The sequence below is a fragment of the Aulonocara stuartgranti genome (genome assembly GCF_965226115.1).
Source record: "Aulonocara stuartgranti genome assembly, chromosome: 9".
In the NCBI taxonomy this organism is placed as follows: domain Eukaryota; kingdom Metazoa; phylum Chordata; class Actinopteri; order Cichliformes; family Cichlidae; genus Aulonocara; species Aulonocara stuartgranti.
Window position 1 is genome coordinate 13,615,499 of NC_138960.1, and position 17,723 is coordinate 13,633,221.

General features: G+C 41.4%; 1 protein-coding gene across 6 annotated transcripts in view; it reads left to right on the forward strand.

Moving 5' to 3' along the window:
* LOC309714052 (disco-interacting protein 2 homolog C-like) overlaps positions 1 to 17,723 on the forward strand; it is a 79,139-nt gene that overhangs the window by 20,887 nt on the left and 40,529 nt on the right. For 3 of the 6 annotated variants that reach the window (XM_082546119.1, XM_082546123.1, XM_082546124.1), the window contains 8 exons: positions 6,579 to 6,650; positions 7,276 to 7,380; positions 8,071 to 8,196; positions 11,095 to 11,385; positions 11,740 to 11,862; positions 12,793 to 12,939; positions 14,761 to 14,880; positions 16,603 to 16,800. In XM_082546119.1, the coding sequence (XP_082402245.1) occupies positions 6,579 to 6,650; positions 7,276 to 7,380; positions 8,071 to 8,196; positions 11,095 to 11,385; positions 11,740 to 11,862; positions 12,793 to 12,939; positions 14,761 to 14,880; positions 16,603 to 16,800 (1,182 nt within the window). Of the gene's footprint in view, positions 1 to 5,276; positions 5,399 to 6,578; positions 6,651 to 7,275; positions 7,381 to 8,070; positions 8,197 to 11,094; positions 11,386 to 11,739; positions 11,863 to 12,792; positions 12,940 to 14,760; positions 14,881 to 16,602; positions 16,801 to 17,723 lie in introns of all 6 variants that reach the window. The other 3 variants (XM_082546121.1, XM_082546120.1, XM_082546122.1) reach the window with 3 other exon arrangements.

Consider the following 17,723-nt stretch of genomic DNA (forward strand, 5'->3'; position numbering starts at 1 on the left):
CTTTGGATTCCGTGTATCGTGCCCACCCCCAAGATCCTATATGTATGTGTAATGAGAGTGTGAGTAATGTGAATGTCTAAGTTGTGGGATAAAATTGAGGCAGAGGCAGCCAGAAGGGGACAGAGGGGGGGGAGCCTCCTCTGCACCCTGGTGACATACCCCTACTCCAAGGTCCTGCATGTGTGGGTGGTTGTGGTGGAGCGGGAAGAGGGAGGCAGCTGGAGATGGGGAGGGAAGGAAGGGAGGGGCAAGTGACGTCATTTCAGATTAACGCTGACAGCACTAGTGGGAACACAACGAATATGACTGCACATTTACGCCGACATCATCCTAGTGCAAAGACAAGTGGAAGCAGACAAAAACAACAAGCACGCATGCTACAAACTTCACCCGAGTCATTTAGACAGCCGTTAGCACAGGATTCTCCTTATGGGGACCTGATATGTTTAATATGCTGCTGAGAATATAGCCCAGAAGAAGCGGATAGTATAGCTTTTATTTTGGAAAGAGACATTTCTCTGTAATAAACTCTCTTTTCCAAAGATGAGTGATTTCTCCATCAGATAGATTTTTTTTTATTACTTTGTTGTTTCAGCAACATTAAATTTAAAAACTGTACTTTTGAGTTAAAATATATATTTATAATTTTAATAAATGACAAATTAAAAAGGCATGAACATTTTTTTTGTATCGAAAAAATATCGACCCGAACCGTGAATTTTGTGTATCGTTGCACCCCTAATTAATTTATAATAAAGTCCTATTTAAGTGTTACTGAAATATAACATGCAATTGGATATGTACAGTTGCTTGACAAAAAAGCTTTATTCTCCATCTGGTTGGTCAGTAGTTGGTAGTGGTTACAGCTTTTTGGTCACAAAAAGGCATATGGTACTCGAGAGAAAAACTCCTTCCAGTTGTTTTGTTTGCAAACACGTTGCTGCAGTCACCCATAGTTTGAGTGGAAGACATAGACTTGTCTTCAAAGGTGTAGCACCCTCTGTGACCAAATTCACCTAGCAACAGCCTGCAACCTCTGGCAACCATTTGGAGAGTAAAGCTTTTTTTATAGTAAGTATATGTTACCAGGGGATTGTCTCTAGAGCCATATTTCTGAGGCCTTACAGCGAAGAGTATAGCTAGTGTTAGCAGAGCTAGCACCAGCAGCAGGTCTTGCAGGCTAGAAACATCTTGGATTATCTGTATGTTACTGCAGTCTGTATAATTTATTTCCATTAAAAATAGGACCGTAAAGCCTTTTGTAGACTAAATGCTCTGTTTCTGAAAATCTCCTGGTGCGATTTGAAGCTACAGGATGATAGAAAAATACATGTGTTGGAGATCCGGTATATTTGCACGGTCACTCTGAACATCCTGATGAAGTCCATACGATGGAAATATATCACTGACCCTTTATAGGGGAGAATTTTGACCATCGAGAGCCACTTACTTACACTCACACAAATCACTGCAGTTAATAGGGCTGTTCGATATAACGATATATTCGGATGACGATATAAAAATGTCTATTGTTTCATTTTACTCTATCGTTTGTTTCGTGGTGTCGCAAAATAAACTGTTTACGGCAATATTTTTTCATGGTTTTGATGGTCACTGTAGTGGCTATACTAATTTCTTAAAGTTCTCTCTTTCTCTTATATTTAATATTACCACACTACGGACGGACAAGCGCCTGTTTTTATGCGTTGTGGTTAGCAACAACGACGGTAACAGCATCGTTTATGTTCCACATAAACCTTTCACAATAAAGCTCAAGATCCTGTTGAGACTTTTCAAAATAAACTGAATCATGTGAAAGAGCAGATTATTTACGGATGAGAAGTAAAAAAGAGCCGCCAGGTGCTAAAAAATAAACCTTAGACTCAAACGTTAGAACAGGCTTTTCCCCGCAGCACACCGTGTAATAAATACTCACAAAGAAAACGGCGGCCGTTACAACTTATGTCTAAAAATGTATCGTTTCATGCATCGTTTAAAACACTCGACTCCAGCTACATGACGCGCAGCTGGAAACACTTCACGCAAGACGAGCTGCCCGAGATTCACAGAATTTACAGAAAATGTTACATTTTTGGGATTTATATCGTTATCGGACGATAGATGTCTTATATCGGGATATGAGATTTTGGTCATATCGCACAGCCCTAGCAGTTAACAATATTTCCTGGCTTGTATGAGAGGGTCTGACTGCACCAACACTGGACATGGAAACAGCGTCCCGTTTGGCAGCCTGCCTTAAAACCATCTTGGCTGCTGTCATGATGTTTGCAGGGTTGTTTTGTAAGAAATGGATAAAGCTGTTGGGAATGGATTAGCAGCCAGCGTGAGCTCACTGGACCTGATTTGTGGTCCTTCAGAGACTTTCTTGGAAATATATTGTTTACATCATAATAAGGTTCTCTCTCTAGGAAGTGATTTTTATGGAAACTGGATTCACTACACTTCCACTGTTTGTTTGTAGCCATAAGTTGTTTGTATTCATAGACGCACAATCACATCTGTGCCCTGAAGTCACGCACTGGAAAAAAAAAAATCTGTGTGCAAACAGCTGAGCTCATCTTTTGGTAAATTGAGTAGCACTCTCCACTCAGGTGTGATAAATTCACTTTTTACAGAAACAGCAGCTTGAAATAAAGCAGAAGACTGCAGATAAAACTAGTGAAGCAAGATTTCTGAAAGAGCCGAGCGTCTTCTCTCCTGGCAGGTCTACGATTTCCTGGTGCTCCACATGCACTCTGCCCTCGAAATGTTTATGAAAGCTTTGCTTAAAAAACAAAGCCGGGATGTTTTATGGATGTCTTGGTGTGTTTGATCTCTAAATGTTATTGTATTATTGTATTTCTGGTTCTTTTATTAATGGCTTTATTCTTCTGGTGTTGCTGTGTTTACTGGGTTTCGGTAGTTTTGTATTTGTCAGGGTGCTTTTATTTGCCTCAGTATTTTCCTTTGGGTTCCTCCCTCTGTCCTCTCTCTCTGGTGGTGCGTCTGCTTGATCCCTTCATGTTATTATGAAGTCTTCTTGTTTCAATGTTTTTGTCTTTGTGTCCCCTTTTGTCCATGCTGACTGGTGTTTTGTGCTTGCTCTGGTTCTGTTTGTTCTTCATGCACTTCAAGCTCTGGAGTCTTTTTCATTTGGATATTTTCATTCCCAGTTTGGACTTCCTGCTGTGCTGCTTCCACTGAGGGAAGTCTGAGAGTAGAGCCACTGGACTGCTTGCAAAGTGTGAACATTTCAGAGAAGGATGACACTTTACTACTATTAATGCTACTTCTCTATATTTCTACTAAGAAGAAATCAAGACTTTTAAGATAAAGAGCCAAAAAGGACGTTTTTGAGTTACGACTTGGTAACGACAGTCGTTTGATAGAAAGTGGAACAACATGAGACACATTGTTGGAATGTTTTCACAAATAGCTTTTACTTCTATAAACTTTAAGAAAGGAATTTTTGATTGATTTTCCTGCGCTGGCCCGCTGCTGATCAGATTGGACTAAGAGTTGCCCGTGGACTAAAAAGTGGTTGAAATGTTGAATTTAGGCTCTCGCTTAGTCATCGTCTCTTGAGCTAAACGGAAGTTTAAGTGAGTTTGAACTTCTAGGAAAAGCTAAGAGCCATGGCTCTAAAGACAAGTATGTTTGATGTGAACTTGATAGCAAAATAAACTTATTAAAGTAATCATTATTTGCCAATCTTTTAAATATTTGATTTAACTTTACTCTTAGCTGAGTTCGTCTCTTTTCTATTCTCAGTCACTCATTTTTTTATTCTCTTAGCTCTCTTGATGTCATAGAGAGGGGAGATGGAGATGAGCAGAATTGATGCTTAAAAAATGAAACTAAACAAAAAATAAGCTGAATGTTGTATAAAAATCTTTTATATAGAGACAGAAAAGCTGCATCATTGGTTGATTTTGATGTTTTTCATGACATTTGATGACTTTAAAGGCATCTGCTGCGGTGTAATACTTTCACTTGTCTCAGAGCGACTGATATTGTAGCCTCCCGGCGTCCTTTTGTCTTTGGATTTGATTTGTCTCCCGTCTCCGTGGCAATCAAACAACAATCAATAATTAGCGAACTGGTGTGAGCCAGTTTAACAGCATTTAATTGGGACAAACAAGGAAGTATTAGCACATATTATCCCTGCAGCGAGGACCGTGGGGTGCTGTGATTGATCAGCGGCTGTGTTGGTTTTGCTGGGGGTGGGGGGTCGCCTAGGCAGCCACGACCTCCCTTAGGGACTGTAATGAATTTCTGCATCGCTGCCTCTCCACGCTGACCTCTGCCTGTCCGTCCATTAGTCTCTGCTGCTGTCACTAATCCACACTAATACTCATACTCGGTCTTAAAATCATCATGTAGTCACATAACAGGAGTACTGATGGTGTCATTGCACTTGTCATGTAGTTTATATGAAGCGATATGTTACCTACAGCTATACTATATGTTTTTCCTCGGTGGTCAGCTATTCATGTACGCGTGACTGATCTGTGTACAGTCAAATTTTTGACAGAAATCAATGAATTTTCTACTATTTCTGAGTCTTTTATAAAGAAAAAGCTACTTTTATTCGAACTGAATTACTAATACCTCAGATGACTCCCATGGTGGGAGTGCAGAAAGGAAAAGATCAAACCCTGCCTGTTGACGGTCACAGTATATACAAAGACTGCTGGGTGAGGTGCTTCCTGAATCAGATGTGATTCAATGAGCAGCTTCTTCTAGTTGCTTTCTATGGCCTTGGGTGATGTTTTGGACATGTAGTGTACAAATGATAGCACTAAGTGTATTTACTCGTGTTCCCTGCTGGACAGGAGTCCAAAAGCCAAGATGAAATTTCCTTCCCCAGTCATCCATCACGGGTCTCTCCAGCTTTGTTTCTGGTCTTTCAGGTTTTCATTTGGGACCCTTTATCTCCAGAAATATAAACGTGACACCCAAGACAGAGGCTCCTCCTGCTGTGGTGCTTAAACCCGACATGAATGTCAAGCATTGATGTTCTGATGCCAGAAAGCGAACAAGACCTTGGTGTGCTGCAGAACAAAACAAAGAATAACATTATAATGATGATCAGATTATCATACGACCTTGAAAGCTTCTGTATGCATTGGGGAAAAAACATCATGTAGCATTTGACTGTTGAACTGCAGAGTCTGTGCAGTGCATAACATTATTCCCGTTCTCATATTCATCATCTCCATTATTCATTATTCATTTCATGTTGTTTTATTTATGTTTATGTTCTTAATTAACAGTCGGACAGAAGCATTAAAAGGCTGTGAGAGACAGAGGAGGCTGGGTGACATGAGACCAATGAGGCTGCACCAGCTTATATAAAGTGGACCTGTTATGCTTTTCCTTACTCTCTGTGCTGTAGGTATGTTTTTAACATGGCTGAAATACTACTGCCTGCTAAATACTGAGGTCAGTGCATGCACAGGTAATCCCAATAAAGCACCATCTCAGGAGTTTTGGTAACACTTTATCATAACGATCATTAATAAACAGTAAATTGTTAAATAGCTATGTGAAATTTAGTATATAGCTATTGGGGTGTTAACAAACAATTAGATTATCCTGTAACTCCTATTATTTTATAATAACCGGTGTTATTATTGTGTCATAAAAAGTTGCTGGCACCTCAGACACAAGGACAAGGCTTGTGTAAATGTTGGCCCCTTCGCTTATGTGGCCACAACAGTGAGACAGATCATCCCTCTCACAGCTTCAGATTCCACCTGTGTCCGACTTCCTGCCCACTCCTGTGAAAAACAGATCTGATGCCATTTGAACAGAGAGCCATTTCTGGGATCCTCTCCTTGAGAGGATGTGATCAACTCTCATGCAGCCACGCCCAGTGTGTTCTCTGACTGTAATAGCTTGTAATTGTATCCAGCATGGCCACAATGCCAATGTTTATTTATACGCTCCAAGCCCAACATGAACAGCTCAGATCAAAGCAGACACACTGCAACGCATGTGTAACGACACACATATTGCTCTTTACTGTCATAACATCCAATCCACAGTGTTGTCTAACAGCCTGACAGCTAGCATACATCAATATAAAGCAGTGAAAATATCAGATACAACTTTACAATAATGGAAAGTCCATGTGAGGATTAATAAACTATCAAATTTCTAGTTATTCACAACTGTTACAATAAAGTGTTACCACCATTATGATGTCAGCAAAAGCAGATTTCCTTATATGGTCATGTTAGGCACACAGCTCGAGTACAGAAGCCCCACCCACCTGCTTTTGAAAATGTCTCTTTACGAGGGGCAGCCAATGAGAAGAAAACTGTATCAACAGGAGGGGAACAGCTTATTTCATACACTGACGGCTGCAATAAGGCCCAGTACTGTGAATCAGGGTTTAAAACAAAGAGTGGGAAATCAGCATAATAGGTCCTCTTTAAAGGAAAACAAAAACCGTATAAGCAACCAAAACGTGTTTGATGGACACAATTTCTGGGGGAAAAAAAGATGAAGGGAAACACCCACGCACCCTCCGCTGGCTCTCTCATTCTTTATCTATCTCTATCTGTTCGCAGGGGACATCACTCAGAAGGGTTATGAGAAGAAGAGGTCCAAGCTGGTCAGGGCATATGTTCCACATGCTGGAGGTAATTTAGCAACCTCTGACTCCCCCACACACTCCCCACGCCGCGAAAATATTCCCATACCGCTAGTAGAGAATCGATCTGGTATCATGACAAATACAGTGGCAATGATACTGTACTCGACTCTATCGATTCAGTCTTCAGCCGCCGCCATTAGTGAATGTAGGTTAGGACTCCCTAGAGCTCAGCTTGGGCCTGCTCCTCTTTATCTGAACGTGCTGCAGTCGCTGTCTTCAAACACACACACACGCCCTACAGGCTCTCCTGCAGCTAAAACACACACACACATATGTGTCACCCAATCTGGTTTATCCTTATCGTATATCGGATGATTTAGCAATAACGGCTCACTGGATACTGAGGGATGTTCTATCAGAGAGCAGAGAAGCAACTGCCACATTTTTCAAATTATTATTTTTTTTACCTTCTTTTTCTTTATCAATTCTTTCATTTTAAGATGCCAGAAAAATCTAATTTTTCTGCTGAGTCAGATCATCTCCATGTTTATTTTTCTTTGTTGGCCCTCCTATCTTTTGCTTTTGTCAAACGTATTTGTGCACGTGTGTGTATGTCTGTGTCTCTCTATATATGTATGCATCTGTCGCTGCTTGTCTGCTTGCCTCTGTAGGTATGGAGGGGCCAATGTCTCACCGGGCCCCCCTCGGCCCTCCCTCTGCGGCCCGTTTCCACCGACGGAGAACCTCCGGCACCAGAGACGAGCGCTACAGATCAGGTACGGAAACTACAGCTGCATAAACACCACCATCGGATCACTGAGGCTTCTTATATAGTGTCCATATTCACCTCCTCTTCATTTTCTCTCATATTTCCTCTTCCAGCAGTGGATACTCGTATTAAACAAGGTGAAAGCTTCAGATATAATGAAATCAGCGTATGTACAAGTAATCCCTGTGAGCCTAGTTCAGTATTCTTAGTATAAGATGAAGAAGGATTGTGTAGTATGCAAAGCTACTATAGCAGAGGCCAAGAATAAAAATACAGAGCTGGTAATGAACAGAATACATTCCACTTTAAATGCATTAAGAAAAAATGAATTCATAAAGCAGTGTAACCATGTTACTGCACACACTTGGCATTCAGTACTTATGATTAGAAAAACAGAAGTATATCAGATCGCGCTGCTGGCACTGTGGTAGTTAAAATGAACTTGTTGCTCTTTACTGTGAATTGAAGGATGATTACAGTCTGGCTTTATTCATGTGTAAACTGTAATTTTCAGTTAATACATTACAGGGACTTGCAGTGTAATCAAAATGGATGGGACTTCAGCGGGTTTGTTTGTTGGAAAAGACATAGATGGAGGGGACGGTGCACTTTTTCCACTTTCATTTTTTAGGATAACTTTCTCCCTCCTCCTTTGCATGAATGAGCCTGTTTACCTGTCTCTCTCTCTCTCACTCAGACGTCCACACTGAGGCGGTGCAGGCTGTGTTGGCGCGACACGTTGAGAGGAAGGTGGCGGTGCCCATGCCCTCCAAGAGACGCTCGCTGGTGGTGCAGACCTCCATGGATGCATACACGCCTCCAGGTGACGACACACAGACTGAGACACACACCTGTATTTGTCCTCCATGTATTTTTCTGATTGAGATGTGAAAAAATGAGACAACATATACTTGTGACGGTGGATTAAAACATTAAAACTGCAAGCTATAACAAAATACGTCAATAAAGTAGAGATAAAATATGACAAACTAGAAAAAACCCCAAAGTAAAATATAATAAGGGAGCTCAGTAATTTAACTTATAAACAGAATGTGTGAAAGTGGCTGCGTAAAGTTACACGACTTAACAATATTGAACTAAGAATAGCTCAGTGGTTCAGTTTAACAGGTCATGTGATCTTCTGATGTGCACTTTTGAGCAGGAGATTAGAAGCAGCTAAGCGTTGGATTGTTTTTTCATGTCTTTAAAATAGTGTTTAGTTTAAAGAAAAAAGTACCCAGAAGGTGCACACACTCATACACACACTCATACACACACATGCTGTGGTTATCTCCGCTGAAATGGGTTGCACTAAGCCGAAAATTTGACCCCGGAGAGGCAGGCCCGAGCCCAGACGGGATTATGTTGTAATGCCGTGTCTCTGCTTTCTCAGACGTTTTCCATTCTGACAGAAACACACTCATCTCTCCAAAAAACTGCAAACATGCACATTTCCTGAGGCGCTGATGGTTTTACAGTGAAAACAAACCACAGACAGATGTAACGTTGCACGCAGTCAGCTACTGTAAATGCGATCTGCCATCAGAAAAAGGAAAAACACCGATTAGTAGCTGACTATTCTGCGTATTTGCAACTGCAAAAAACATGGACGAAGGGGGAAAGTCGGAGCTGACCTTTACTTCAAATATGAGCTCATTAGATTGAACATAATTGGAGTTGACGGTATAATTTTGCTGCTGATTGGATTTTAATGGAGAAAATGTAATAACTTTGTTCACTGCCAATTTGCTTTTTAACCTTTGAGAAAATTCTTAAGCGATCCCGAGATCACCCCAAAGGCTCGTCTTACTCATGAGCCTCAGTGGTAGACACGGGACACTTACTTGCTTCCTGTTATAGGAAAGTCAGAGCGGAAACTGAATCCCCATGTTATGTTTACTGCTCCTCCGTGTTCACACAATGAACTCGTTTAAAGAAGTAAATTCAGCCTTTTTCCTAAAGTGCAGCCCAAAGCCAGTTTTACCTAAATTGGTTCTCGTGGTTGTTACTACCTTAGCTGACTAATTATTGACATTTTCAGCTCTAGAGCCTGCTGTGTCGCCCAAAGCTCATCAAACTTCAGTGGTGAACAGAATTAATCATGGTCTCCAGGCTTTTTCTGAACCATTGTAATACTGACTGGAGACAATTGTCTTAAAAACACTCAATTCAGATCTGTTTCTTATTACCAGGCTCAGATGTGGATCAGTAGTCATGGATTAAATGCCACACTGGGTATAAATGAAGGGATGTGGGGTGGCACAGGAGTGGGACCTCAAACAAGGGAGGCGAGCAAGCCCACAGGAAATCAGAATGTTTGATCAGAAATAAATCCAGCGTAGAAAATTGGTGTAAAACACGATTTTCAGGCGCATGTGCAGCCACACGGGTTAGGTGAAAAATAATATGCATCAAGAGATTTGTATGCTTCTAGTTTTTCTTTTGCATAAATAGATATGTATAGATATATTCTATTTATCCAAAAAGTCGGAAAATTACTATGTAAAAACAGCCAAAGCATGAAAAACAACCCAGCTCAAAATGACCTTAATGTGACCCAAAAAGGAGCTTTGTGAAATGGAAAAAAGTGCAGGGCTCATTGTATCAAGACCTAAATATAAATACAGGAAGAAGACAAAGTGCCTACTGGTTCAGTAAATGTTGTATGAGGTGGTTTGGGGTATCCATTTATTAACCATAGTCTTTCTTCACAAGCACAGTTATGTGGATTATCTCTGTGTTAGCTGAATTCAAACTGAATGATGAAAAAACAATTCCCTTGGCGAGTAATATAGACACATTCCACAGCTGCAGTTCAATAATCAGGCCAGAAAAACATGACTTCACAGGAAAACGTCCACGATTACATCACTTCGAATAACAAAAACAGTGCAATTGCTGTACTTAGGTTAACATCCCGCGCTCACTGTGTTCCCTCTGGGTCTCGATTAGCTCTGAGCTCATCGTTGTCCAAATACATTCTCCATGATTATCGCTGGAACCTACAGTTTGTATTTCCCCCTCTTCGTTCTGAAGCCCTGCTAACTTCTCCGTAACTCACACATCTCGTAGTGTCATCAGCTAGTGTCATGAAGAACGTAATATCAAGAAAAACCACAAACAGACATGCAAAACTAAAAAGTTAGCAATTTCAACCTTGCATAAAACACATTGAGCAAAAACAACTTTATCGCGTTATTTCTTTACATTTAGCAGCACAAACTTGATGCAACACAACCTGTCCACTTTGGTCAGAGCTATTTCAAATCCCATAAACAAATGACTTAACCAGTTTCTTGCTAAGAAGAATTTTAATACCATTCTCATTCAAGCACTTAGTTAGGGCACGGTTAGCTTAGCGTAACAATAAGAAAGTGAGCCTCTAATTCACTAAATAAGATGTTTTATCTGATTATTTCTCTAGAAAAACAAAGAACCAAAAAGGATTAGAGCTGGGACATTAACACAAACTTTTCTCTTGAGCTAAATTGGATGCCGAGCTAACCTAGCAAACAAATGGCTCTGGCGTCATAGCAGTGTTTATCATTTAATTTAGTTGGAAGAAGCTAGTCTCCCAAACTGCTGAATTGTTTACTAATATTGTTTAAAGGTCTTAAATTGTGTTAGCACTCATTTCAGTTCCTGCTTATTTATTATTGTTAGTTTTATGCTGTGAAAGTTCTGTTATTAACATATAATGGCGGCTACTGACCCTCACTAGGTCTGTCCCCCCTGTGCTCAGACTCCTCGTCGGGCTCAGAGGAGGAGGCGGGGCCAGGTGACGACATGTCGGGCATGGAGCACTGGATGAGCCGCCCTTCCCAACTAGGCCCCGCCCACCTAGGCTCCACCTCGTCCTCGTCCTCGTCCACGCAGAGCGGAGGCAGCGGTAATGCCGGACGGCTAGCCGACTCGCTGGCGCACATGCACATCTCGCACCTGGCGCACGCGCACCTGGCGCACCTGGGCCAGTCGCACCACCAGCAGAGCCACCTGTCACAGTCGCACCACGGTAAGACTTCAGTCCTCTCGTGCATTTTTCCTAATACAGCTCCAGCATTTTGAATTTTCACCTGTGTCTTTTAATAAAGGTGATTCCTAAAATGAGGAAATTCATATAATTTTTATTATAGTTTAACCCAATGATTATTACTGATAAAGCATTTGGTCTACAAAGAGTGAAAACAAGGTAAAAGAGATCAAAGAAGTCAGTTTTCATTTTCTGACACAACTGAGGTTGTAACAAGGAGGACTAGAATTTCGTGGGTCTTGCAGTACCGTTATGGCCCAATAGGAGTGCAGCCCAAGAGTCTTTGCAGTAATACACAGTATTTGACTGTGATACAGCTGTTTATTGCTCCTTCAGGTATCGGCCACCTGTCTCTGAAGAGGAAGGGAGCGCTTAGTATAGCAGAGAACGGCGGCTCTCTGCGACGGTCCTGTGAGTTTGGCTCCGACATGCTGTGGCCTCCGCCGCTGGAGTCAGAGGGTAGGTTTCACCTTTTTCAGAGTCTCTGAAGATGCAGAATGCCTTAGTGAGTATAAACAATCAAAATAATGCAGCCTTTAATCACCATTCATGATAAGACATGATAGGTGGTAACCCCAACCTTGAGTTTGGAGAAAGGCAGAATGTGTGTGAATGTGTGATGTGAACAGTTTAAAATTACACAGAATGACTCGGGGGAACTGTTTAAGTAAAGGTTAGGGTTACATTTAGAGTTGGAGTCACCACGGATGGCCGAATAGACCTCAGCAGGTTAAGAGAAGAAATGTCAGCTATTCCCAAAACAGTATGTGGACATTAAATCGTTTTCTTATCAATTTCCGTTTTTAAAACCTTTGAAAATGCACTAAATCACTCCATAAAATGTGGAAGAAGACTGTGAGGTATTGACTCAAGTCGACTTGATGCTTAGCTGCAATTTTGTGTAATACGACTCACTGGTATTACACAAAATTGCAGCTAAGCAATGCAACTTCTCTTTAGAAAATAGGTTTGGCTGAAAAGAAATATATAAAGCTAAACAGCTGCATATCTTGAAAAAGACTGCACACATGTGCTGGTAAAATGCTGCCCCCTGGTGGTAAAAGGTTTAGTTTAATTCTGTACAGGATAGCTACAAAGTGCACCTTTAATATGACCAAAAATGTCTGTTGTTATTGATGTTTGGAGAAGAAGTTTTCCGTTGAAAGCTTTACACTTGTGATGTTTTGAAGCGCAGCTATTCCAGACCCTGCTGACTCCTGTGTTTGTCAGGGCTGTGACCCAAATCAGCAGTGAAACAAGATGACCATCAGAACGTGTCTAATTGCCCGTGGACTCTATAACACACGGCACTTGACAAACAGAGCAGTGATAAAGGTGAACAGTGAGTCACCGCTGTCTGTTTCAGCTCTCTCTCCATCTGCCTCACAGAGAACCACTCGGCCCCGCCGGACGTGACGGGATACTCGTCGGACTCGTCCCACTCCCACACTGAGCGTCACCACATGGCCAATATGGGAACCATTGCCAGGAACACGCAGAAATACGGCAACGCGGAGCGCATGGAGACAGGCGATGGTAGGAGTCACCGCCAACGTCACACCTTTAGCCAGCTCCCAGCTGGAGCCTCTGAATAAAAATACTGGAGACCGTCTGATAAAAATAGCAACTCTTTAATCAGGAAGTGAGCTCAAATTGGACCAGTGCCTCAGAGAACTGGCCAATTACACGGTTTGTGTTGATGTCAGTCCCCTGGAAGACAGATTGGACTTTTTTACCATTTATTTTTCTAAGCAGAGCTGACAGAGCACCTTTGTTGTTCTTTCTTCAGCATGTTTCACAATCACACAGTCAGTTAGAGAGCTGAGAGCTCCTCAGAATAATCACAGGCTGTGGTCCACTTAGCAGAGCCTTGTGCCAAAAATACAGAGTTTCTAATTCAGTGCCTTAAAGGGAAGCCAATCTGCAAATTTCCATCTTCATACATTTATTATTGGCTTGTACTTGATTAGTATTTTATTATTTACAGTCCAAATTAATCCATATTTATCATGTACCAGGCTCTTGGTGCAGCACCCAAGTTCATCTTCTGTCAGAAACAACCTGCTTTAGCTCCTCCCTCTTTAAGCCAGCTTTCCTCAGACCCGTGTGCTCGAGATGACCTTATAAGGGATATTCTCACATGACATCATACAGAGCCAGGAGTCTAAAAAACTGTTGAAATGCAATGTTTAGACTGTAGATTGTACAAATGTTGCAGTGCTTCAAGCCTGCATTCTGTTTAATAGACCCAGAGGGGGGACGCCTCCAGGTCCAAAAGTACCATATTTCACTAACCTTGAATGGTTAATGGTTTACGTTGGCTAGAAATGTGTTCCCCTCGTGGTTAAAAATCGAGGCCCTCTTGCTTCTTATATTAAATCCTCCATTAGGAACCTTGGTGTTACAGTTGATCCAGCTCTGACGCTGGACACACACGTTAAATCTTTGGTTCGCTCTTGTTTTTACCATTTAAGAAATTGCTGAGTCCCATTGTGTCACGTTCTGAATTGGAAATGATTATTCATGTTTTTGTTTCATCTCGCTTAGACTATTGTAATTCCTTGTTTAAGGTTTAAGTAATGCCTCCCTTGAATGAATGCAGGGTGTTCAAAATGCTGCTGCTAGGCTTCTGATAAAGCATCACAAATACTCCCCTGCTGATTCAACTGCATTGGCTCCCTGTCAAGTTCAGGGTCCAATTTAAGATCATAATCATGACTTATAGGGCCCTGCACGGTGTAGCTCCAACTTACATAAGTGATCTTCTTCTTCCTTATCACCCCAGCAGGTCCCTGAGGTCTTGTGACCAGGGGTTGCTGGTTGTCCAGCATACAGGGTTAAAAACAAAAGGTGACAGAGCGTTTGTATCAGTGCTCTCAGACTCTGGAGCTCGCTCCCTTTGAGTTGGAGATCTGTGGACTCAGTCATGTCTTTTAAAAAGCAGTTAAAAACGCATCTGTTTAAACTCGCTTTTGGTTGATTTTGTTTTGTTTGAGATTTTAATGTCTGTTTTCTGCCTCTGTAAAGCACTTTGTGATTTTATCTTGAAAGGTGCTATATAAATAAAATTTTACTTTACTTACTTTACTTTACATCATTTATATACAGTCTGTGGTTTAAAACATTCTGAAGCTTGAACTGTTTGCTTACAGGACTGACAAATTCTTTATTTCGCTCTCATATATAAAAGAACGTCAGAAGAAAAGCAGGATCGTTCATTCAGTATTTGTCCAGGGTTTACATCACAGGCAGCATTTTAGTCTCAGTCTTTGCAACACATCATGTAACACTGGAGGTTTATTTTAGTTTTCATGATCGTCTTGTAAGCTGTTCACATCACCACTTTCCTTTTTGCAGGTGTTCCGGTCAGCAGTCGCGTGTCGGCTAAGATCCAGCAGCTGGTGAACACGCTGAAGCAGCCTCGCAGACCTCCACTCCGAGAGTTCTTTGTTGATGACTTTGATGAGCTTTTAGAAGGTAAAAACAGTCTTTCTGTTCATTTTAAAAAACTATCCCCAAGTGATTCATTTAATAAATCACTTTAATAAACACATAATGAGCTTTGCTACAGGTCAGTGTGCAAAATCAGCTTTTTCAAAGAAACACAGCTCAGTGCTGAGGTGGCATTCATGCATGCAAATAAATGAACTGTGAATGTTAATTTTGCAGGTCTCAAGAAATTTTGGAAAAAGCTGAACGTCGTGTAAGCTGGTTAAGTCCCAGAAATTGCAGTTCCTTCAATGACCACTCAAGGCAGGATCCATGTGGGAGTAAATTCCCATAGACTCCCATGTTAAAAACATTACAGCAGAAATAAACCTGTTGGCAGCTGACAATACGAAACAACATTAGTCAGTGTAGCTAATTTTCTCCTTCATAAAAATTGCATGGGGCTGAAAATGTTTTTAAACAAACCATTTTAAATTTTATTAGCACTTAAAAGTTATGCAGTATTATAGGCCACACTGATTTTTGCAGAACAGTGCGCCCTCAGGCAGGTTTGTGCTGGTCCTGTGTGGTTCATAGCACTAACATAACATGTAATATGTCTCAAATTCATAACACGTGGTAAGCAAAGTTCTTCTCTTAGTATCTTATTCCATCAACCCCAACTGTTGGCGGCAAATGGCGTCCCGTCCCTGAGCCTGGTTCTGCCAGAGGTTTCTTCCTGTTAAACGGGAGTTTATCCTTCCCAGTGTCGCCAAGCGCATGCTCAAACAGGGATGTGCTCTTCTCTCTATTATTTTAGGGTCTCTACCTTACCTCTACAATATAAAGACCCTAGGTAAACAAGTGTGCTAGCCTTAGCACTCCAGCCTTTTATGGTCCACTCTGACTCCAGAAACATCAAGCTGTGAACAGACATTAGACTGAATTTTGACACTTCCAAACAGAGTGGACCATAAACTTTGTGCAGATCAATAATCATCTGCTACCCTTTAAAAAGCTCTTTCTTTGAATTAGTTCATGACAGTTAAAGAACTTTCAGAATTTAAAAATAATGGGAAATGCAGTCAGATTTTTAGTTTTAGTTAATAATAATGAATAAAATAATACAGGAAGATGCTGGGCAGTGGTAACCAATGTGACCAAAATCTTCATTAATGCTGAGAACAACACTCACGTCCATGTAAAGAACTGTCTTCATGTGGACACTCCAAGTCATGGGAAAGGTTCATATTGAGCACAGATGTGTTGTTAAAGAGTTAAAATTGTAAACGTACTGAAATATTTCCTGCTCTTTGCTCGCCTCTCTCCATCTGGGAGTGTTTTCTCTCTGTTTCTTCGACTCTCTGGGAAACTCATACTTTTGTCCAGTTTTGTGGTCTTTTAAATCATATCCTGGAGTCATTTGACAGTGTGTTGTAAACATGTGTGTTATAATCATACAACAAAATTTTGAGCTTGGGATTGATGTAGCGGTTAAAACTTCCAATTGACTCTAATTCTATTTTTTATGGCACTGGCTGAAGATTGAATCCAGTCAAATCCCTCCCCACTGCTGCCTCGCTCTCAGCCTCTCTGCAGTCTGAACTCAATATTAAAAGAGATAAAAGATTGTTCACGTCCCCCTCAGTACATCTGTGTTCATAAAAGTTGTTTATGTGTTTTTTTTTCACGGCCACACTTGAAATCAAATAAACAGTAAAAGTTTGTGAGCTGTGCACTCATGAAACTCTCGGCCTCATCCTGTTACAGTCCAGCAACCCGACCCTAACCAGCCTCGGCCGGAGGGGGCGGAGATGATGCCAGTGCGAGGAGAGCCGCTGGGGGTGGTCACTAACTGGCCTCCTTCTCTGGAGGCGGCTCTCCAACGCTGGGGAACCATCTCCCCGAAAGCCCCCTGCCTCACCAGCCTGGACACAGCAGGGAAGCCCCTCTATGTGCTCACATATGGTAACCACACACTTAGTGCTCACTCATTCATGTCCACCAGAGCTACAGTTGGATAAATGTTTTGCTAGTTCAAGAATTTAAAAATGCACAGACATGCATGCTGGTTAGGCTGAATATGATTCACACCAGGGGTGATGTACGGCCGGCCGTATGTTGCACACTCCTGATCTTTATATTTATAATTCTTAACTTGTTTCATCTGCTGCTCACTACAAACAAGAACAAGCATTACATTTGGACTCTTAACTGTATTTTCATAACTTTTCCAGCTCTTCCTGCTGATAAAAACCTCTCTCATGGCTATTCATCTTTCTTTGTCACAGCAGCTTTGTCACAGTTAAATATGTGACTTCTTCACAATGACTGAAAGGGGAGTTTAACTGGTCCGGCCTGCTTAAGATCAAAGTGGGCTGTATGTGGCCCGCAATGTAAAATGAATTTGACACCCCGGCTCTGACGCTGTCTGGAGTGGCCCTGCTGTCAGACCAGTAAATACATTTGGGGCTATTTGGCGTCTGTTCTTGTTTGGTTACGGTTAATTTGCCATTTGTCAACTTGTCAACAACTCCGGTGACACCTTAACCCCATTCGCACATACAGAGGGTGATAGACTGAAGTCTGCTGACAGAGAGAAGCTAGTGCAACCAGAAATCGGTGAAAAGGGACCTAAATGTGCCTAAATAAACTTAATATAATATTTTAATTTTATTATTTTAATCTCTGAAACAAACTGCATGAAAGTGAAGTTGTTATTAAACCACTGCTTCACTTTTTTACTAAAGAGAAGAGGAGTGTGTCATGCAGGAAAGTGGTGGAACAACACAAGATAAACCATCCACAGAAGCATCTGGTGGTTTTGTTGGCCCCTCTGTGTCCCCCTGTCTCTGGTGTCTGTGATGGTTATTTATCTTTTTGGTTACTTT